This window comes from Arvicola amphibius, chromosome 6, assembly GCF_903992535.2.
Source record: "Arvicola amphibius chromosome 6, mArvAmp1.2, whole genome shotgun sequence".
NCBI classification, from domain to species: domain Eukaryota; kingdom Metazoa; phylum Chordata; class Mammalia; order Rodentia; family Cricetidae; genus Arvicola; species Arvicola amphibius.
The window spans coordinates 38,315,218-38,339,493 of NC_052052.2; the positions used below are offsets into that span (position 1 = coordinate 38,315,218).

The window sequence follows — 24,276 nt, forward strand, 5'->3', positions numbered from 1 at the left end:
GAAAAGCACTCTGCTATAAGCTGCCTGGCTTTGGTGTTTTATAGAACTTTACAGCAAGCTTCATAAACCTTTAAAATTTGCAGTTTGTTTATTTTTGAGGGAGGAGACCAGGATGGCTTGAATTCAGAGATCCACCTGCCTCTGCCTCCTGAGCGCTAGAATTAAAGGTGTGCAGCTAGACATTTAAATTTTAATGTCTGCAAAATCATCTTTATGTAGAGAGTATGACCATAGTTTGACTGTTTTCCACAGTGGCTATACCACGACCACTCTCTATTCCTATCTTGCCACTCAACCTATGTAATTGCATTTTTCATTTCCAATTCTGTACTGTTATCTCTACAAGTATATTTTATTTTTATATTTGTTTTCTCCTTGTTAACTTCGCATTTTCATTTAAAACCTTGGGCAAATTCGTAGCATGTACAATAGCTGTTTAAAGTTCACACTTGCTGATTCCATTATCAAAGTCTTCTATGCACATGACTTCTGACTGAAGTCTGTCCTGACGATGGGTCGGACCGTCTTCCTTGTCATATGTCTAATAACTTTGGACTGGATATTACACTAGGCTTCACCACTGACCTTTTGAGCTTTATTTTTAAGCTTTAACAAATGGAATTCAAGAGGTCTTCGATATTGAGCTAGTCTATTAATTCCACTAAAGTGTAACTCTTGGATAGAATCTGCTGAAAGCCAGCTGTATTCACTGAGGCAAATGCTATGGTTGGTAGGCACTCACAACTGTCTGCAGTTCTTTTTCCTGGAAGCTCTTCTTTCCTGAGCCTTTGGAACATCACTCAATGAATGCACCTTGAGGCCGAAGACTTGGGAAACTCTACACAAACTTTTTTGGCTAGAATTCTTAAAAATTTAGCTGTTGGAACTCAGAAGTCTCCTAGAAGAATAATGCAAGACTATCCCAGAACTAATTTGTTCCTTCTTCAAAGGCTTCAACCACCTGTGCTGAGATTTCTCACACCTGAAGCTTGTGTGGTGGCGAACACCAGTAGGTAACCTCAGGACTTAGGAAGCTGAGGTAGGAGAGCAGCACAGCTTAAAGCCAGACTGAGCTACACATGAAACAAACAAACAAAAAAAAACACCCCTGAAAAACAGTTGTTTCATATTTTACCCTTCTATTTGTTTACACAAGAAGAAAATTCTCAGAGCAGTTACAACTTCATAGGAAGAAGAAACACTAGCAGGCCTGAGATTTTAATAAACTGAAATGAAGACTCCCAGAATTTGATGTAAGTGCCTATGAAGTTCCTTTTGGGAGCTTGCTTCTTTGTGCTCTATTTACTTAGGAAATGTTTTCATTGAGTATGCTCTCTATGTTACTAACTTCTTGCTCTACTCTGTACAGGATGGAGTCAATTTCACAACTTTTCCTGCCTTTTAAAGCCAAATTTTTTCTTTCTTCCTTTCTTTTTCTGCTTTCATTTTTTATCTTCCTTCTTCTGTTTAGCTTTTGTCCGTGTTATTTGGAAAAAAAACCTGTATGTTGACAGGGGCAATGAACTCCCAAAGCTACTGAGTCTCACTACCATTCAGAAGCCAACATTATCCATGACCTTGCCAAATAAAGAAAAGTCAGTGAAAATGTCCAAAGATTGCCTGAATCCAGCTGCCCACAGACAGGTTAACAAAGTAATTTAAACAGCATAAGATGACCCTGAAGCTACTCAAAGAATGCTTTTGAATCTGAGTGTACAAGTGATATAAAGATGATGTTTACTCAAGGGAAAGGGACGTAATGTTTGTTGAATACCTACTAAATGCCAGACATTACACCAGGGATTGAAAAACTGTAAAGGGTCTTATAGTAGATATTTTAGGTTCTTTGAGCCTGAAGTTTTTTTTTGTTGTTGTTGTTGTTGTTGCAACTATATCCTTGCTAACATAGCAGGAAAGTAACTATATACAATGTATAAATAAATGGCATGGGCGTGTCCTACAAAACAGATGGTAGTACAATTTAAGCTGACAGTCCTAACTGCCAACCACCGCATTGTATCATGTGTGTCCATATATGTAACTAATCGGTCCTATAAAAACGACTGCATTATACTAGAGCACTGTGGAAGACACCGACATTTTCAGCACTTTGGAGGCTGAATCAGGACGTCCAAGTAAGACTAAGCTGAAGAAGATCCTATTTTAGAATACAAAGCAAGGAAAACTGGAACCTCCACATTATGTGACCGAATATACTACACCACTGCATCTTCACAATAGACTTTCAAAGTTGTGTATATTGCCACCACTTTGTAGGTGATAAATTACCTTATACAACTTATCCAAATAATAGCAATGTTGAAATTCAATGAACTCAGATTGGTTTGCTCACTTGTGTTTTGATTCATTAATGTATACTTTCTCCCACCTCTCTCTCACACCATTTAATCTTGGCCTGCATGGAAAAACAAACCTAGATGGAAAGTTTTCAGAACAATTGAATGCCAGCATAAAAACTGTACATAAAAGAAGATATTAGATTGCTATTGAAGATAAGTTAAGATACGCTGAATCTCATTCCATGATATACTTCAGAAATATTAAACTTACAGAAATGGATTAGGGTGACTGCATAGAAGCTTATAAAGTTACTTAGCGAAAGTGGTAAATACACGGAGGCTGGGGGAGTCTGCACTGGAACAGAGCTTTTGTGAGAAATGGGCAAAGGCACCTGCTCAAAAATATGGCTGTAACTTGACACCTACAAGGAAGAAATCGCAGGAGAAAATAGTTCCTATAAGAAAGATCAAACCAAGGGGCATTCCCTCATGCAAAGATTTTTGTTTTCACCATTATGTTAAAAAATGTGCGAGCTGTCTGTTTGTGTGTGGGAGTAATTTTGCTTTATTTTTATAGAGATGCCAGTGTACTGGATTTGCTTGGGTTATCTTGAATTACTGATGTGAAAATGCTTAAAGAGTTGTTTCCTGACTCCCCCCTCAACACACAAGCCCTATAACCTCTGATTCTAAACTATAATTTAGACAATGATAGAACTATGGAGGCTCACTAATAATCGCAAAAAAGAAAAGTATTAAAATAAAATATTAAAACTGTGTGTCTCACACCAGTTAGAATCAAAAACACTGATGGACAGCTTATATTAGAAAGGATGCAGAGTACGAAAACACTCCTCCACTGCTGATGGGAGTACACACTTGTACAGCTACTTTGGAAATCAGTGTGGTGGTTTCTCAGAAAATTGGGAATCATTCTACCTCAAGACCAAGCAATACCACACTTGGCCATATACCTAAAGGATACACAATACCACAAGATCATTTGCTCAACTGTGTTCATAGCAGCATTATTTGTAATAGAACCTGGAAACAACCTAAATGCCCCTCAACCAAAGAATGGATAAAGAAAATGTGGTACATTTACACAATGGAGTACTCTTCAGCGGTAAAATACAATGACATCTTGAAATCTGCAGGCAAATGGATGGAACTAGAAGGAAACAATCCAAACCCAGAACAAACACAGTATGTACTCACTCATAAGTGGATATCAGATATAAAATAAAGCATTACCAGCCTATAGTTCCTGACCCCAGAGAAGCTAGGTAAGAAGAAGAACCCTAAAAGAAACATACATGGATCCCCCAGGAAAGGGAAGTAGACGAGATCTCCTGAGAAAACTATAAGTGGAGGCGGGGAGCAAAGGGGAGAATATGAGGGAACGGGATGGTTGGGATGGGGAAAAGTGGGAGACGGAGAGCAAGGAAAGAGATATCTTGATTGAGGGAGCCATTATGTGGCTAGCAAGAAACCTGACACTAGGGAAATTCCCAGTAATCCACAAGGATGACCCCAGCTAAGACAATGTGCAATGGTGGAGAAGGTGCCTCAACTGACCTTCTCCATAATCCTATTGATGACTACCTTAAAATTGTCATCACAGAACCTTCATCCAGCAAGGTTGGAAGCAGATGCAGAGATCCACAGCTGGGCACTGGGCTGAGCTCCCAAAATACAGTCAAAGAGAGGGATGAGCAATATTATCAGCAAAGAGGTCAAGATCATGATGGGGATAGTCAAAGAAACAGCTGACCTGAGCTAGTGGGAGCTTACTGACTCTGGACTCACAGGACCCAGTTAGGCCCTCAGAATATGGTGACACTTCTGTGGTTTGGGTAGTCTGTGGAACCAATGGCAGTGAGACCAGGACTTATCCCTGGTGCTTGATCTGGCTTTTTGAAATCCATTCTCTTTGGAGGGATAGCTTGCTCAGTCTAGATAAAGGAGAGAAGGCCTTGGTCCTGCCTCAAAGTGATATGCCAGACTTTGCTGACTCCCCAAGAGAAGCCTTACCCTTTTGGGGGAGAAAGGGGAGAGTGGGAACTGGGATTGGTATATAAAATGAGAAAAGATTGTTTACAAAAAGGAATTAGAAAAAAATGAAGAGAAAAGATTTATAATAAAAAGGAAAATAAATTTTACTATCAAACTGGGAAAAAAACTACATGATTCTCCTGCTTTATAAGCATTACTTTAAATGAACATATTGCATTATAATTAAGTATCTATGTATCGTTCATAGTGTTAAACTTATTTCTACTCTATGGAAGCCAACAGTGCCATCGCTCATGTGTTAGATGAGATTTCACCTACTTGCATCTCCTTGTCTCACTGCATGGAAACATCCCCTGACTGCTGAAGCTCTGGACACCTATTTCTATTTCCCTGGTGACAGAGTACAAAGGAAACTAAAAGAGTTGTGGACAACATACAAGATCTCATGCCCCATTAGAACATAGCTATAAGCAAAGAAATGTTTTATGTCTGAAGAGATGGTAACGACGTTGTGAGGAATCGCTGATGTCACATATAGCTGGAAAACAGCAGAAGACTGAAGTCTATCAGGTTCTGAGGTCCTTTACAGTACAGGAATCTAATTGCACAAAGTCTATTCCTTTTTCCTGTTTTCTAAGTCAAAAAAATAACCCTTATGTTCCTAAAGAGAACAAGAAAAGCTATCTGCATGTAAACTGTTATGCTACCTATTCATTTTAAATGTTTAGCTTAATTTACAATTTAAGTTTATAACATTTTCCATCACCCCAAACTGATTAGTTTTTTGATCTGTGGTATTCCCATAAATTCATGGAGGAAGCCATGCGTGCTCTTATATAATCAATGCCACATTTAAAAAAAATCCTGCAACTGAGCAGCCAAAGTATAAAGGAAGTTCACTTTTAGTGACCTCTGTAGTCCATCTTCTAGCCTGGCAGTGAGAAGCAAGTATTCAGGTACTCGCCACTGAACGCTAAGCTCTCCTAACTATTAAGTTATGGCTACTGTCCTGGAAAGAAATTAATTCTATTTCTGTTGGTAACACATTTCAGACTGTTTACACAGCTGACATTTCTCAGCTGTCCCCAATTCATGCCCTAAGCTGTGAGGACTAGCTTGTTTTGTAGCAGATGCCTCCACTTAAGTGTTTTCAGTACGAATAAAAACAACACCTGCAACAAAATAAATTACTCGCAAGGCACTAGCGTTACATGTTTTCAAGGTCCCAATGAAACAAATTTTCTAACATTTGGCTAGACTCTCTCCAAAAACCATAGTTACGACTTTTTTGGCCTCAACTCAAGCACTGGAGCTAGCAGATCTGCTGTGGCACTAGGTAAAAGCCGCCGCATGGCCTACACATCTTCGTTGTGTCAAATCATGCACTTCAAGGCACATCCTGCCAATGTGGCAACATTTGCTCTGGGGAAGTGTGGGCAGGCACCACTTGAAAGGTCTTGGGAAAAGGTGCAAATATGAATAATGAGGCGACAGGATGAAGCTTACTGGGGATTCCCTCTCTTGCTTGCTGTGACTCATACGGCACCAGGTAGTGTTACAGTTTTGGACACAGTCAGCTTAGTCTGCTTCTTAGAGCTTCCTCTAGCAATGGAATAACATTGCAACTCTTTGCTAAAAGTAAAATCTTACACAAATATTAAACCACGGATCTCATAAGATACTGTATCAAACTAAGTCAATAAATTAGGACACATAATGTATAAGGTACTTCAGTACAGAGGAATAGGTCCTATTTTGCTTACTTTTCCTGTTATTTTTGAGTTTGTACGTTATCAGCCTATTTCCTGGTTTCTGCAAATGTTGTGTCAAAACCATTTTTCTTAAGCGGGTGCAGCCTTGCATTTTGAGAATTTCCCCATCATCTTCTGTCCTTATTGTCACTTTAGTCAGTTACTACTGACATTAAATTACAGTAAATTTCAAATATATCAACGATGTATATCACTCAGATTCAACACTGCCCAATAGATAGATAATCAGGATAGCTCCTACTCTCACTCATTCCTGGCCCCACAGGTAATTTTGTAGCAAACTGCAGATAGTCTTTCATATGCTCATATCAGTCAATCCTTGTCTATCATATTGAGCTATCGCTGATGTCTTTCCTGTCTACTGTAAGACACTCAGTTTAAATATGTTATCATTAATGTTCATAAAAATGGTGTAAAGTGGCCAAGCTTTAGAGAATTCTAGAGATGTGCATGGATCTTAAATTATGTACTTTTACTAATGGTATTTATGTCTTATAATGAGTTTTAAACAACACTAAGAGCATTTCTATTTTTTTTTGTGTGTGTGTGTGTGTGTGTGTTCTTAGATCCTAACAGGAAAAAACAAACAAACAAACAAAAAAAAAACAATCAAATGAGAAACTCCAAAGCAAGCAAACAAAATTTACCTAAAAGCCAACAACTACGGTCTTTTTTTTTTTTTGGTAGTAGCCAATAATCAATAATTCTAGTATTATACTAGTGATAGTAAAGATTCCTACTGCTTTCTAAATCTTTTTTAAATTTTTGAAACCCAAGCATTTTCCCAAAGGCACACAGTTTATAACTAGACTTAAATAGCATCTTCATCAATAAACTGTCTTAGAATTATTTTGTCTTCTAAAATGTTAGGTAGCATTGACAGAAGAATAGAAATTGGCCAGAAAGGTGTAGTATTTATTAGAAAAATATGAAAAGCTAATTCAATTCTTAGCTACAACCATGAGTTTAGTATTACACAGTGTTTGCAAAGGCCTTGATTCTCTTTAGCATTGTTTATCTTTAAAAATTAGATTTTAACTTAGAATTCCTGAAACATTCTCCTATTTGCATTTTAAAATGCTTATGGGCTGGAGAGATTGCTTAATGGTCATGAGCACTTCCTGTTTTTCCAGAGGACTGGAGTTGAATTCCCAGCACCCACAGAGGATTCTTCCAGAGTACTGGAATTCAATTCCCAGCACCCACAGAGGATATGACACCCCCCTTTCTGTCCTCCACCACCAACAGACACATATAAATAAAATGAAAATAAAAAGTGACTGATTCTAATGACATTCTGCTATACAAAAGAGGTCACACATCATGCAGACCTCATCAGAAAAGCTACTACTTGGAGAAGATGGTAATTAGCATTGAGACACAGCTGGACAATGAGCAGAGCTTGGGATACTTTGGACCACTCAGCCCTAATGAGAACGTCTGCACCACACCCCTACCTTCAAGACTCAGGAATCTATGCAAAAGAGAGAAGAGAATTATTACATGAGCCAGAAGTGGTGGACAACCTCAAGGGAAACGGTCATACAAGAGGGCTGATGTGCATACAAACTCATGGACTTTGAATACTACCTAGTGCGCAAATCTAAGTCAAACAAAATCCTAGTATAGAGAAGGAAAAGTGGGCACAAATTCATACCCATAGCTAAGTTATTTGAAATCGACAGCTGGTAGGAGGGGAAAAATTTTCTCCAACAGAGTGAAAATGGATCTATCAACCAACTCCATTGTGGTCCTTATGTTCAGGAAGAGTTAGCCAACAGGAATCAGACTTCAACATATTGCATGAAATTCTCTAAAGATAAATAAAAAGTTTTGGACAAACAAAACCAACCCCAAAACATTATCTGTTTAGAACAGGTAAGTTAGTAAATACGGGGAGAGATCAAACAAAACTTCAAGTCAGTAGACTTCTTGTGATGAAAAGATTTCTTCTTTAGAAGAAGAGTTAATTATTGAAAATTGGCGGAGATGGAAAAGATTTCCAAATTTATAATAGAAAGTATTTAAAAAATGATATCACTGTCAGATAACATGCTAATTTTTAAATTTTTTATGGTAATAAATATATGTGCTATTTATGTTAAGTATAAAAAGAAGAAATTCTTTTAAATTTAATAATTTTAAAGCTTCAGACCCTTCACATAACACATGTGCATATATGAATATTTATAAATATGTATAAGTGTATATGCATTTGTTGATTTTGAAATATCTATAATATAGGAAATTTTTCTTCACCTTGAACATCTTATTTATAATAACCACATATATTCTCATCAAAGAAAAATTTATGTCAAATCAAGCAATACTATATTATTGACACTGAATCATTACCAAAATATGACTGAGCTTGGCTTAAGACATTTGTTCTATAAATCTGTTAAAATTATTATAATATTTCAAAATTTTTGACATGATGTGATGTAAATAAACAGTTCTTTAAGTGGAAAATTCAAGAGCCAACTATACTGAAAAGTGAGGCTATAAACTGCGCTGGAACTTACTGAGTCATCAGTGGCAGAAGCTGGCCAGCCCTCCCATAACTGATGTCGAACAGGTATACTCGTGAGGTCATACACATTTCTCTTTACCTAGAAAAAGAAAGCAATAGAATTACAACAGGATTTTGACATTGTTTTAATCATGGTAGCTCTAATTCATTTAACATAAAACATGTTTCATATTTTGTTTTAGCTTCAAAACAATAATTTAGACTACAGGTCAGAAAAATTTTACAAAAGGCTAAAAATACAATAAAAGTCAGAGCAGAATTTCAATGAAGGCTAGGTGAAGTAGTATTTCAAGAAATAACTTTATTTTGATATTGATTCATTGAGGGGGTGTATGCACGGTGTGTAGATGAATATGTGCATGTGAAGAAGGGTGCACTCAGAAAACAGGCATGGGAGTCCCTGAGCTGGAGTAACAAGAAGTTAGCTAGGGTCTCTGCAAGGACAGTGCACACTCTCAAGCTGAGTTCTCATCACTGCTGACTTTAGGTAATCGTGCACTGAAACCTGACTACATCTATAAATGCTTGTAAGTAATTTAATCTGAAAACTTTATGATTCAAACAAAAATTTTCATTAATGAGAAGAAAGTGAATTTTGGTTGAAATGGAGTAATGAACATAAGTTACTTTGTTTAAATTTGAGAGGCACAGAACAATATAAAGCAGATTAGATGATTCCTTTGACATCACCCCAAATTAAAAACTAAACTGATGTTTCTATTAATATATTTTAGCCTCTCCTAAAGACAAAATAATTGCTACAAAGTCAAAACAATAAACAAACAAATAAATAAAACACAACACTAAAATTTTTGCATACCAGCAATATTGTACCTTTCACTTTAAAGGGAGAAGAGTCAAGTCATCAAAACAAGGCAGTGTGGAGTTCAACTACCTATCTACTGTCCAGTGACTTAGGAAGGGTCATACCTTGCTTTGGATGCTGGCCCATACCTGCAACTCCTATACTCCATTGCAAGGCAGGAGGAACTCCAGCAAGGGACCAGCTTGGACAATTTAGAAGGACTCTGCAAAGCTTAATCCCCCAAAGGATCATATCTTTCTTTAATTTCTAAGCATTTTTCTAAAAAGCATATAGGAATTCTATTTCATTCTTCATTTACAATTAAGATAATTAGCTAATTATAATAATGAAGAGACAGTCCATCTGATAGTATACTCTTCATCCAGGCTGATGTTGAGATGTTGCACGTAATATGGCTGCTCAACAAGCAGCACTCAAGCAAGCTTCTAAAGGGCAGAACTGTAGAGTGCCATGCTGTTTAGATACAGCATTTTGTTATCATCATCGTCGTCGTCGTCGTCAATCTTTATTACACACTAACAGATATGTTATCCTTCCAGTGAAACAGGGATATGCACAAACTAAGGGGGGAAAACCATGGAATTCAATCTATTTTTATCTTTAACATAACCTGTGGGAGAAAAGAATCAGTAACTGAGATCTGAGGCACTTGGGACACAGTTTGACCCCCATACACACTCAACTGAAACAGGCGGTTTTTCTCCACAGCTAACATGCAGCATTTTTCTTACAGCTGCCACATCAAGTTTGGAAATTCTGATTAGTTCTTGCCAATCTGACAACTTGGCCAAAGGCAACTGGAGCTGACTTAAGCACTTTCGTAGGCTGAGTCTATTTAGTCACACTTACGTATTACTGCTGTTGGGGACAAAGGTGCTTAAAGCATTACATTCATAAAAAAAGACAGAGGAAAAAGCAGGAGGAATCTTTAGACTTCAAGACAAAATTTCTTTCTTTAAACTTATGTTTGGAATGCCCAAATAAACCAGAGTTCATCAGCTATTTTCGGGCAAAAGCAGAAAAAAATGTGTATATGTTGGAAAGGTGGAGAGGTTACCCCATCATTGGAAACTTACAAAAACATAATGGGCACAGAAACAATGATATATATACTATTATGAAATGAAAAGTATTTCATGTTTCCTTGCTCATATATAGTTAGTTCACTGAACTGAGTGGCATTCCTTTGCTGTACTAAGCCTGAAAAGCAAGTTCTGTCTATGGTGCTATGTTGGTATAAAGCGCAACGCCAGACTGATGTGCTGAACAAAAGTGATCAAAGTTAAATTCATGTTAGCCATTGCACAAGTATTTGGCTTCATTGTCCTTCCAAGAAAGACATCTGTTAAGCTACTTGTCATAGAATAAGCTAGTTAATGCAGAGAGAACTTAGCTACAAGAGTACCGTGTAAAGGATCTTAGGCTAATGTTTGAATGTACCAAAGCAAAGGCTATATTCAAAAAGAACTCTCAGATTGTGACAAAAAAAAAAAATCTTATGCTAAACTACAATCATTAAACAATTTAAGCAATTTAAGTGAAAACAAATTGGCTTTTCAGAATTAAGTTCATGTTGTAAGCATATGCAGACTTTACCATTACAAAACAAAGTGGTAACAGACACCAAAATCATGAGTTTAGTAAAAAAAAAAAAAAAAAAAAAAAAAAAGATATGAAAATTCCATTGTTTTTACTGATGTGTATTCAATTAAAAGTTTAAATCACAATTGTGCAGGAAAGGAAAAAGTACCCAAAGCAAATGTACCAGAAATTATTTTTAAGTAGTCTTTGAGGAATTTGAATGACAAAAAACAACTGTGTATATAATGATGCAGATGAACTTGAAGTTCCTATGAAGCAGATCAAAGACACACAGTTCTCCTAGAGGAGGGAAACTAAAGAAAAAAGAAGTAGGGAGAAGCAAGGGGGTGGGCAAGAATAAGGGATAGGAACGATAGAGAGAACAATAAAAAGAAAACGGAAGGAAAAAGATAGAAATGGCCTGAAGTGAGAAAAGAGAGGAAAGAAAGTAACTGAGGATCTGTGAGTGTCTGAGAAAGGAGAACGAAGACGGGAAGTTGGTACATTGTAGCTGACATCCTCAGCTGGTGATACTGTGCCATTTCTGCTTCAGTTTCATCTTTATAGACTGTTAAGTTCCAGTTAAGTAAGAACATATGACACTTTACTGGATAAGGACTTTTTTGTCTGATTTTTCTTTGATTAGCAGTGGCTCAAAATCGTGCTGAACCTTCAAAATCCTTTCAATTCTTGCTTTGTGTTAAGCTATATATCATGAGATTTTGGGCTGCTAAGCCATGCAAATGTCTCATTTAGTTCTGAATGAATATAATAAGTACTATGGTTGCCAGTCGAACATTAAAACCAAGTATGCTATATTTGAATTTCAAGTTCTAGACTAACCATAGATTTTTCTGGAATTTCGCTTTCTAGATTATTTTAAAGAGAATTTTTTTCCACTACTTCATATGAGTATAGGAACACACACACACACACACACAGACACACACACACACACACACACACACACCAGAAAAACTTGAGAAAGTGCAGAATATGGTTTTGATTTCTTACTTTCATTGGTGACATGTATTTAAATACAATAAATTTTTAAAATGCTAATTTTCTCTACTTCAAAATCATAATGCCTCAATATTTATGAAGATTATAATATTAAACATAGCACTGGAAAGACAACTTTATGATGACATGCTCAATAAAAGTATTCAAAAGAACTCATCTTTCCCCCAAATTTCCTTTTCTTTCTTTTTTTTTTTTTTTTTTTGGTTTTTGGTTTTTTCGAGACAGGGTTTCTCTGTGGCTTTGGAGCCTGTCCTAGAACTAGCTCTTGTAGACCAGGCTGGCCTCGAACTCACAGAGTTCTGCCTCTGCCTCCCGAGTGCTGGGATTAAAGGCGTGTGCCACCACCATTCGGCCCAAATTTTCTTTTAACTTAACTTAAAATTTCAAAGAGCTTTTCTTTGAGTGAAATTTCATTAGAAGAGAAAAATTCTTATGAAAGTTACCCTACTGAATGGTAAACTTCAAAATTTAGACTCAAGTGAAATTAACCTCAAATGAGTTGTTTTTAATTATTCCAACTGAAACTAAAAGGCCTATAAAGTTTAGTAAAGAACACTGTCAGTTGTAGCATAAACAAAAGCAGGACGCGAGTTCGAATTCTAACCCCACAGCAACTACTGTGGGCAGATGCTGGGGCCTTTTTGAGATTTAGTTCATTCATCCTTAGATGAGAATAAAACTTGATCATTTCTGCTTTTCAATGCTATAAAATTCTAGGAATTCATAAGGATACCAGAGTTAATCCTGGGTGCAGAAAATGAAGAACTAAATATATGTAGGACAAGGATGTAATGAGGGCATTTACAACCATTCAGGATCTAGTCTTAATTTTCTAAAATGGAAGAATTAGTAGAGTCAATAAATATAACAGACATCAAAGAGAAAAATATAAATAATCCCAGATGAGAAATAAAAATATAGAAGCATTTCAAATCATTTTTCTTGGATAAAGAAAATCAAGTCCTTATTTTCTTATACTTTAATAAAAACCTACTCAATATTTTTCTCTCACAAGATATCATTTTAAAATAAAGCCATACCAGTTTTGAAGTGACTATTCCTTCTCATCATGAGATAACATCCTGGACTGAAACTACTATGTGTGAGCAGTTATAAAGATTTGTTAATTCACTTCACTAAAAAGCTCTGAAATTGGACCCTTTAATTTTTATTTAACACTTAATGTAGGGAAAATATACTTAACTGATAATGTTCAGAACAGTTTTAAATGGGTTCTGGATTTTCTGAATTAAGATACTAGCGAGCAAACACTATCATCTTTACGAAAAGAATCATGAAATGGCGGGCGTCCAGTGTGATTTTTCTGCCACTGTTATAAGACCAGCAGAACCAGAGCTTATCCAAATTTGAAATATATGGAACGATGAGCTGCAACTGTATGGAACAAGGAAGTGTTTGCTGTGGTCTGTTTAAATCAAAACAAGGCAACAACCAGGCTAAGTCCCAGTTTCCTGGCAATCTCTGGTTTTCTGAAAGATTGTGCAGTTAGGAAACCAATCACTGCTGACTGAGAGCGAATGGCTTTGAGCAGAGCACACACTACATATCTAATGGGCTTTGAGCACACACTACATATCCAATGCCTGTCTTTTGTCTTCTTTTCAACATACTGCACACGCACTGCAGTTGCACATGGATTTGTTTTACTAAGATGCAAGTCTAAAAATCCTTCCTGAACAAAAAAAAAAAAAAAAAAAAAAAAAAAAAAACGTTTGAAACCGGATGGTGCAAGGGGAATGAGAAGGTGGCATCAGTAATCAAATGTTAATTAGCAAGCTTTTCCCCTTCCCCCAGGGCTGGCCTGTGTTAGAGAATTCAAATCAGAAATCAATGCTCCAAGTGTTTAACTATTACTTCTTCTCATTAACCATTAAAAGACCAAGCAATTTTCTCCTCATAAAAACAGTAACTCAAGAATTTCTTTTTCTCAAATACCACCTTTCCAGAAAACAATGAAGAGGCCTATAAAATTCAAGTGCTTTTCAATGAGGCTTGAACAAACTGTATTCTGCACTTTTAAAACATCTTTTGATTCTAAATGAATTCTTCATTTTAACAACTGTACCTTAGTCCTGCTTTTTCCATACTTACAAAACGTATTTTGCCTCTACCCTATAAAGGAACAGGGCAGCATGCATTTTACAAGATTACTGAGATGGTAATAAAGAGAATGAATTACAGAATTTAGCTTAAACACATATATTTGAAATGGATTTTGGCCATCATTAAAAAAAACTAACGAATATAAGATTAAGCATCTCTACTAAAAACACGATAATTATACTGAAACATTGGTGAGAATAAAAATACTGTACAAACTACAAAAACTACATTACATGTAAACCAAACTAACTTAAGTTGTGGATTTAAACAAACCTAAATTTATATCTTTACTTAAAAGTTAAGTCTACGTTTAAAGATAAAAGACTTTTTTTTCTTAAGTCTTGGTATACCAAGCTAGCCTAGAACTATATAGAACAGGCTGACTTCAAATCCTCTGATCCTTCTGCCTCCATTACCAGGTATATACCACCACAAGAGGCTTATGTTGTACCATGGAAATAATCCATGGCTTCATGCATGTTATGCAATCACTTTACCGACTGAATTACATCCCTAGCTCTCAAAACATAATTCTGAAAGACTTATAAAAATCCATAATAGATGATAAAACAGTCTATACAGCACAAATGTCAAAAGGCTAAATATTAAGAATTTAGTGAATTAAAAGAGATTCTAGAGAAATTGTGAAGTTGAAAAAAATGATATTATAAACAAATGAGGTCAATGACTTTTCTATGGCACTAGTTCTCAAAGCAGTAGTGATATCAACTTGAAGGAATCAGAGATGCATACTCCTGGGCCCTGCGCATCCCAGTGAGCTGGACACCCTGGGGCCTTGCATGATGAGTAAGAACATGTCCTGGCCGGGCGGTGGTGGCGCACGCCTTTAATCCCAGCACTCAGGAGGCAGAGGCAGGTGGATCTCTGAGTTCGAGGCCAGCCTGGTCTACAAGAGCTAGTTCCAGGACAGGCTCTAGAAACTACAGGGAAACCCTGTCTCGAAAAACAAAAACAAAAACAAACAAACAAATAACAACAAAAAAAAAGAACATGTCCTGAAGCTTAAGAATTGAAAATATTATATACAGGGTCCTGCAGGCAGCCATACCGCTTTAGTTAACTGATTTCTAAACCTTTCAAAGTCTATGCTTAAGGGGCCCTATCCTTTTTAAGAATGAATAAATTTCTAGAAATGCTGTAAGGTGGGTGGGATTAAACAGCAAACTGCTATCACTGAACTCTCTGAACCTTATAAATTTACTATCCTTCAATAAATTCTGACATTGTGGAAAATGGGTGGTGTATTGCTTAGAGTGAATAAAACAGCAGGTACTCAATAAATTCTCTTAAAATTTCCCTCCACATAAAATGAAGTAAATTAGTAAGTTTGTACCATCACAAGGAAAATATCAATTAAGCAAAATCTAGAAGTAGCTGCCACAATACAAGAACATTTTCAGGAGTCTCATGTCAGAACACATTCATTCTATAAAGTCCACTGGTTCAGTTTTGCTCTAGTCTACTACTGGTAGAGCATGCGTCCAGCACAGGCAAAGCTCTGGGTAAGATCCCCAAGAGAACAGCGGGCAACAAAAGAGATAAGACAAAAGATTGTGCATGAACCAGAAAGTACTTGTAAGTCAGAAATGTTTAGATTTTAAATTTCAATTGCAATGGGTAAAACAAGATGTGACAGAAGCAATGCACTGGTTAATTTCAAGGATAGTATACACGCTACCAAATGTGTAGCTGCAAGCCTATTCACTTTAGCCTTGACCACCAAACACAAAATTGGTACAACCTAATCCAGAAGATAGCTAAATGAATGAGAAATGCAACACTAAAGTGACCGTGCTGAGAGAAGAGAGAGCAACTAGTCAGGCAGTTTTAGAGCAAGGAGGACTTGCCCCAAACAAGAGCACATGGACACATGGAGGATGTGCTCTCTCCCCTAGCCAGTCTCAGACTTACAGAGCCACCCAGCAGCTTTAGGGACCATTTCTGCCTCATCATACCAGCTGTCTTCTTTCTCACTTATGTTTTCGAGAATAAAATTTCTAAGACTTGGACATCTATTGTCCATATATTTTCCTCTTTGAATTTACAGGAAAAGAAACTGGAGCCACTCACTCAGCGACTATTTCCTGTGGCTGTGAGATTCCAACACCTTAAATACTGAGTTAAAGCCCACGTGAAGTAAGAGAAAAGGGCTCCATCAACTTCAAAGACCCCACTTTTTATTACACTGAAGCAGGGCCTGCAAAGTGTATCCCAAAGGCCAGTAAACCAGCAAATCCCACTAGGGCATCATCATTCCTATTTGTTTTCATATGGTTTCTGACTGTTTCTGTACTGCCAGGTTAGCAGAGTAGATCCAATATGCTATAATATTTTGAAAATTTTAAAATATTATCTGACCCTTTTCATGGGGAAAAAGCTACTTCTTGACATAGAAGATAATATTGCTAACTTTTTAAGATGTTAAAAAAAAATGGGGGCTACATCCATAAACAGACATCTATCACCTCCTCCAAAGCTCAGAAAACATTAAGGAATGTAGGGGATGGGGTGTAAGAGCCATAGAAGTAAAGGAAAGGTGTAGAAGGCTGACTTCTGGACATAACAGAGATGCAGCACTCTGGCACTCACTGCAGATATAATCACCTGCAGAATAGCTCAATACTGGGACTAACAACACACACTGTCATGGAAGGGGGAGGAGATACAAAGGCTTCGCCCCTTCCTGGGAAATTTTCTTCTCTGGTGTAGCCAATGGTATAAAATACTTACTTGTCCCTGCAAAAGACCCTAATGAAACTCACTGGTTTAAAAAATCAATTAAAAACAAGATACGAAAAAAGATGAGGGACTAGCTGGAAAGATAAAAGAGCTTAGTGGGAAAGGGAGGGAGACAAAGGACAAGGAAGGCTAGCAAGGAATGAATATGGTGGAAATACATTATACATATGTATGAAAATGTCATGATCAACCTCATTATTATGTGCAATTAATAAATGCTAATATTTTTAAAAGCCAGGGGCTAAGGATACAGACCAGTTGTAGAGTGTTTGACTATTATACACAATGCCACATTTAATTCCCAGTACCACAAAAGAAGAAAAAAAGGAAAAATTAAAAAATGTTCTTGTTGCTTACTAAATACATACATATATGTATACACATATCCATACTATAATATTCGTAGAAAACCATAAAGATATACAACAAATAATTTAATCCTTTCTATGTCATGAGATTATGACTCACTTCATATTTTGTATAATTTTACCTTTTTCATCTTTAATGAGGAGTTTTTAAAATGTTTTTATTCAAAGTAAAGAAACTTGTACCAGAACAACCCGGGTTTTTATTTCAGTAGTCCTGTTAATAACTGGATGTTTCTTAGTATAGGAGTGGGGCAGGAAACTGACCAAGCACTAACAGCATGAAGTTCCTAGTTTGTAATAATGTATCATGCCCATAATAACCTTTACTTGCATTATTTTTTGCACCTGTCCTTTGTTGTTCTTTTGATTTTTCCAATGATTCTTTTATTTTGTAATTTTCTATCAAAATAATTTACACACAAGATTTGGTGATACAATGTCATACATTCTCCATATTCTTGAGTACATATTATACAATACCACTCAAAATTATCCAATTTCAATAAACTTTCTCTACAATGTTGTAAAACAGGTACAGAGGCCAGAGCACTTCATATCCTCTTTTTTTATTATTACTATCTTTATTTTACAAATGCAGAAACTGAGCTCACATAAAATAATTGATTCAAGCTTCCTCCACTTAGTAGATGTGAGTACAGAGTGTAATGTAGCCCTATAAAACTCAAGGGTTGAGATTCTTTCACAATTACAATAGATTTCTTAACCTGAATTTTGTCTGTAAAATAAAAGGTTGTGGTAAGTTATTTTAAAATTCTTTCTACCTGACACTTTTATAACTGTAAATAAGAAATTCTTTATTATCTTCTTCTTCAAGAGTGGATCTCACTACCTAATCCAGTCTGGCCTAATCGTCCATGCTTAGCCTAACTTTGAGAGTACTGGGATTACTGTGATGTACTACCACATAGACACATTTATGCCTTTTCTATAGGACCATTCACACATATGCTAAACAGTGGTCATTAAGAAGTAACAAGTGAGAGTGACCAACTACAGGCAGTCTCTATCACAAAAGCAAGAAAATCTTTACACATCTGTCATACTGAACAAGCAATAAAGTGGCTGATTCTCAACTCTTGTACTGTTTAGAAAGAAAAACTGCCAGAGCAAATAGCAACTAGTTATTATTACATAACCAACAGCTGGTTCCAAGAGGTCACAGACACCTGAGAAAGAAACAGCAAGACTGACAATCATCATAATAATAATCATTGTCAAAATAATTAAACCAAAGCAGAAGAAAAGAATATTAAGATAACACTAAGTAAGCTTTATCATATGACTGTCAGCAAACACTTCTCTTATCATCACTAACCAATGAAGGCCTTCTGAGTCTCCCTCAACGGTCTCAACTGGAGTAAAAGAATATGATGAGATTCACACTATGGCACTGCTACTTGTACTCAGCCAATATACAGTAGATCAATACTTCCTTACCTTGTTATTAGAGCGCTCGCTCTCTCTCTCTCTCCCTCTCTCTCTCTCTCCCTCTCCCTCCCACCCTTCTCTCCCCCCTCCCTCCCCCCCTCCACCCATGGACACTCTTGCCAACTCATTTTCTATGCCTTGTATTTGACTAAGTGAAATCTTAGAAATTCTGAGAAATTCATAAAAATGGCTATGTTATATTTGCAACCTCTGTGAGTTCTAAAATGAAATTGTATGTATAGGAAGAGGATGTGGGCAATGCTTTTAAACTACACAGCACATCTTAATTTTTTTAAATAGAATTGAATTTCTTTTTTATTTCAGGTGAGTTAAAGCATATGCTTATGCTATGTATAAATACAAACAGATTAAGCTACATGCTTAAATATCCTACATTTAGTTAATACCTAAGTTACAATGATAAAGCAGACTTTAAACATTTTAACTAAAGAAGACAGTTGAATAAGTATTTCAAAAAGTTAAATGTTGATTATGTTTTTGGCAAGTAACAATTTTTGTAATGTGGGAAAAACAACACCCCCCCTCCCAAAGAAATCCCTATAACTCCTTTCTTACTCTGGCAGCATCACACTGAAGCTCAGACATGATGTTTATGTTTGCTTTTCTGTATTCTACTACCCATCCTAGCCTTTGCTTTCTCTGGGAAGTGAAAAAAAAGTGGTGGGAACCATCAGCAATATAACTTCAGTCTATAATCAGGCCCCTAATAATTTTATCTTTTCTTTTTAACAAAAAAATGTAAATAACAAAGACAACAAAGGGACTTAGTGTTGAGGTCTGCCATGAATACTAAAGTGGCCTGGGGGTGTGGTTCATCGAGTGAAAATAAACCATTCAAGTCATCCACATCAAGAAGAAAGTTTGGGAACAACTAGGCCAGTGTTTGCATTTGGAGCTCTGGAGTCAGGAGAGTTGCTTTTCCCTTGACTCTGCTTAACTTGGGCACCAGAGACAATCTATTTAATCTTTCCTTTTGGAAACGAAAAATAAGTTTTTCCAAAGAAAAGCCCCCACAATATTTAATAGTGCATTTTGACTTTAAAATTCTAACTTGTCAATTTTCATGATCAAATTTCATCATTATTCTAAGAGAGATGTAGGTGAAAGAGTAAAGAGATCGTCTTCAGAAAAGTAGCTGCATTGGCCAAGAGCAAAGTTACAAAAGGATAAGGACAAAATTACACACCGAGTTAACTTTGATTAAATGAAGCAGAGTTGGAAGCTGGCTCCAAACGCCAAGTGAATGGACACTATAAATGAAAGCTTAATACACGTCAAACTTCAAGGAATGAGGCTGCCAATGCTCAGAAGCTCCAGTAAACTGGCTTTTAATTAAGGCAGTTAAAAATCCTAACCCGAGGGTTTCACTGTTAAGGCTAGATCTAAAATGTAGATATAACTTATTTAGAAAGAAAATACTAGGAACACTTTAGCATTATCACTTGATGTATTATTAAGATGGGAAAAATTAACGACATGATTCATTAAATAAGTACACATTCTAAACAAACTGTCTGGTCTCCTGCTTAAAAAAATACTCCTATTTATTCATTAACAAAGCTATTCCTTAGCTCATCCCTGCCATAACCTGCTCTATTCAAAAACCATATGGGAAAGGACATAAAAAACCGCCACAAACCATGGACTTCTGGTATTAGTGCTACACACAGCAAACCCCTATTCATTATTCTACCTCCCTTGTTTAATCTATCATTAAGATTCAGTGACCCTACACTAAATTTAAAGCAGATCCTTCCTTCCTCCCATGCCTAAATTCACATACTTTTCTAGTTGGGGATGCCCTCAAGTATTAACAACTCTACGGGGTTTCTCTAATCTCGGCTCTGAACTATGTCATGCTATAGAACCAAGAAATTGCTGTTTTACATCTTTAACTATGGAAGCTCCATAAAAAATGACCATATAATTTACTTAATAAGATAAAGGAAGAAAATCACAACTTATTATTTTTTCACTGTATATGACAGAAGAGGCACATGGAGACATTGTCAAGCTGTCTTATAAGTACGGCATTACTTCAACCATATCCAGAGTTTTAAATAATGGTGAAATTCTCAGGGGCTGACCATCTTGATAAGTGGTAGAACAAAAAGAAGGGAAGAAATGATGATCTAAATACATACTTGATAAATACATACGGGAAATGAGATTTTAAGAAAAGTTAGTATTTTAAGGATAAAATCTATTTATAGTATAAACAAAAACCTCTAATGACAATAAGATAGCACAAAGGGTAGAGTTATATATATGACCGTATACTAAAACTAAGAGAACTTTCTGTGATGACATAAGTCTTTTTAATTGTGCTAACCAAGGAAATGGCCACAAGCCACATGTGGCTACTGAGCACTTGAAATGTGATTGAGGGATAGAATTCTTAATTTTTCAAACTTTTTAATTAATTTAAACTTAAATTGCAATTGATGGCAAGTAGCTTTCCTATTGTACTACATATTAAAATCACGTAAGGAAGTTTATCATCTAAGGAAACATAAAATTATATCTGGAAGAGACTGACACGCTTTATCTCACTTTTATTTCTTTATATTCTTTGATGTATCTTTAAAAGTATAAATCAGGGGCTGGAGAGATGGCTCAGAGACTAAGAGCACTGGCTGCTCTTCCAAAGGACCTAGGTTCAATTCCCGGCACCCACATGGTGGCTCACAACCATCTACAATGAGATCTGATGCCCTCTTCTTGTCTGCAGGCATACATGCAGGCAGAATACTGTATACATAATAAATAATTTTAAAATATTTATTTATTTATTATGTATACAATATTATGTCTGTGTGTATCCCTGCAGGCCAGAAGAGGGCATCAGACCCCATTACAGATGGTTGTGAGCCACTATGTGGTTGCTGGGAATTGAACTCAGGACCTTTGGAAGAGCAAGCAGTTCTCTTAACCACTGAGCCATCTCTCCAGCCCCCAATAAATTATTTTTTAAAAAAGTATAAATCATATAGCTGAATTATTTTCATAGTGATACCTTTATTGTTCTAATAATGTTAATTTAAGGTATCTAAGAACTATCAATGGGAAGTATTTAGCACTCCAAAATCGAAGAGAAATTTGAAAATGAAAATAACTTTGAGCAACAATGAGCTATACTATAATCATTAAATAGTCAAGAAGGCAAAAGTTTCTTCCATTGTGACTTAGGTAACTGCCACATTATCTACCCTAGAGACTAAGTATTCATCATTTCTTCACTCAAAAAAAAAAAATGGTTACCTGAGATGACTATAGAATAATTTAGATACTACTACAATAAATAAAATGTGTATTCCTGGCAGGATTTTTATTTTACAGAGTTATAATCATAATATTATTATAGGACAGGAAAGAGCGCAGAATCCTTAAGATGTGCATTGCTAGGCTTAGAAGATACAGAAGGTGTAAGGGATACTATAGTCACCACCAGCCTTAAATTCAAGCCCTGCCTTATTCAGGAAATACTTACTGAACACATCTTACCTAAGTGCCTTCAGTATAGCAAAGAAAATGCAAGGGTGTTTGAGGAACAAATCTCTTATAGTCCATTAAGGAACTTAATGTAGTTAGAACAAAAATATGTAAATAGTTGTTTACAATATTCATACACAGGACATAGGATTTTTTTTAAAAAAAATGGCAAAGTTTGAATTAAGTTCCTTAATGGACTATAAGAGATTTGTTCCTCAAACACCCTTGCATTTTCTTTGCTATACTGAAGGCACTTAGGTAAGATGTGTTCAGTAAGTATTTCCTGAATAAGGCAGGGCTTGAATTTAAGGCTGGTGGTGACTATAGTATCCCTTACACCTTCTGTATCTTAGTTAAGGGAGCCATTCTAGGGTTGGCAGAGACTTGACTCTAGAGGGGTTCCCAGGTGTCCAGGAAGACGACCCCAGCTAGTTCCTAGGGCAGCTGAGGAGAGGGTGCCAGAAATGTCCAGATCCTATTGTCATACTCATGAATATCTTGCATATCACCATAGAACCTTCACCTGGCATTGGATGGAGAAAATGACAGAGCCCCACATAGGAGCACCAGACTGAGCTCTCAAGGTCCTGATGAGGAGCAAAAGGAGGGAGATCATGAGCAAGGAAGCCAGGACCGCGAGGAGTGCTTTTACCCATTGAGACGGTGGAACAGATCTAACGGGAGACCACCAAGTCCAGTCGGAATGGGACTGATGGAACAGGGGACCAAACCGGACTCTCTGAATGTGGCTGACGGTGGAGGAGGACTGAGAAACCAAGGACAATGGCAATGAACATGAACTCTACAGCATGGACGGGCTCACTGTGAGCCTTGTCAGTTTGGTTGCTCACCTTCCTGGACTTAGGGGGAGCTGGGAGGACCTTGGACTTAACATAGTGAAGAGAACCCTGATGGCTCTTTGTCTTTGGAGAGGGGTGGAGTGGGGGTATGGGTGGAAGGGAGGGGAGGGAAGGGGGAGGAGATGGAAATCTTGAATAAAAAAATGAGAAAAAAAAGTAAAAAAAAATGGCAAATTTTTAAAAGAAGAAAATGGAGAAAAGTATAGACGAGATAACAAACAATACTTAAGAATTAGTATCAAACTTCGGCTTTTGCAGGCAAAATCCCTATCAGACAGCTATCAACTGCCTACAATTCCAGTTCCAAAGGACTCCACACCTCTGGTCATGAGGAGCACCTGCACTCATGTGCACACTCCCAACTCCAGTTCCAAAGGAGCCCACACCTCTGGTCTTGAGAAGCACCTGCTCTCATGTGCACACTCCTATACACATACACATAATTAAAAAACAAACAAATCTTTCAGAAAAAAAATCTGCCTCCTTACATAAAGTAGATCATCACTTCATTAATCTTAAAAAACACATAAATAAGAAGGGTTACTATGTATCAGCAAATTAATTTGTATTTATTAGGAATAATACATACAGATACTACTAACAAGTGCAAAGAGAATTTCCCCATTGGACTTACAAACTGAACACTCAGTTCCAGCTTTATCAAGCACATTCACTTGAGTGTTAATAATTCATGCGCATTCATTCAGTTTTTCAGCCAGACAACAAACGTGTAATTGCATATCTAATGTAAAAAAGGGATTAATCTATAGTAGTGACTAAGAGACTACCCAGAGTCTCTGCCTCCATGGAGCTTATACTCATCTCTAAGTGTATGGTATTACGGAAGGACAAGTGGGAGTGGGTAGAGCGAAGTAATTAGAGAGGCAAGTGCTACAAAGGATGGCCAATAGGGTCCTTCTACTTGTTTTCTATGTACGATGAGTTAAAATCTTGATAAAATGTACAAAGTACAAAGAAAACATGAAATGCAAAGGATCGCCAAGTGATTTACATGCATTTATATATTATCTGGTAGTCTTTATTCTTTCTTTACAAAATAAACTGAGGACACACACAAATGTCAAGTTAAGTAGCAGAATTAGGATCCAAAAGTCAATCTACAGGCCACTGAGGCATTTTCTATTTTACGG

At 36.6% G+C, this 24,276-nt stretch overlaps 1 protein-coding gene across 2 annotated transcripts in view; it reads right to left on the reverse strand.

Moving 5' to 3' along the window:
* Window positions 1-24,276, reverse strand: part of Faf1 (Fas associated factor 1) — a 278,068-nt gene that overhangs the window by 141,960 nt on the left and 111,832 nt on the right. For both annotated transcript variants that reach the window (XM_038332461.1, XM_038332462.1), the window contains exon 8: window positions 8,614-8,700. In XM_038332461.1, the coding sequence (XP_038188389.1) occupies window positions 8,614-8,700 (87 nt within the window). The remainder of the gene's footprint in view (window positions 1-8,613; window positions 8,701-24,276) is intronic.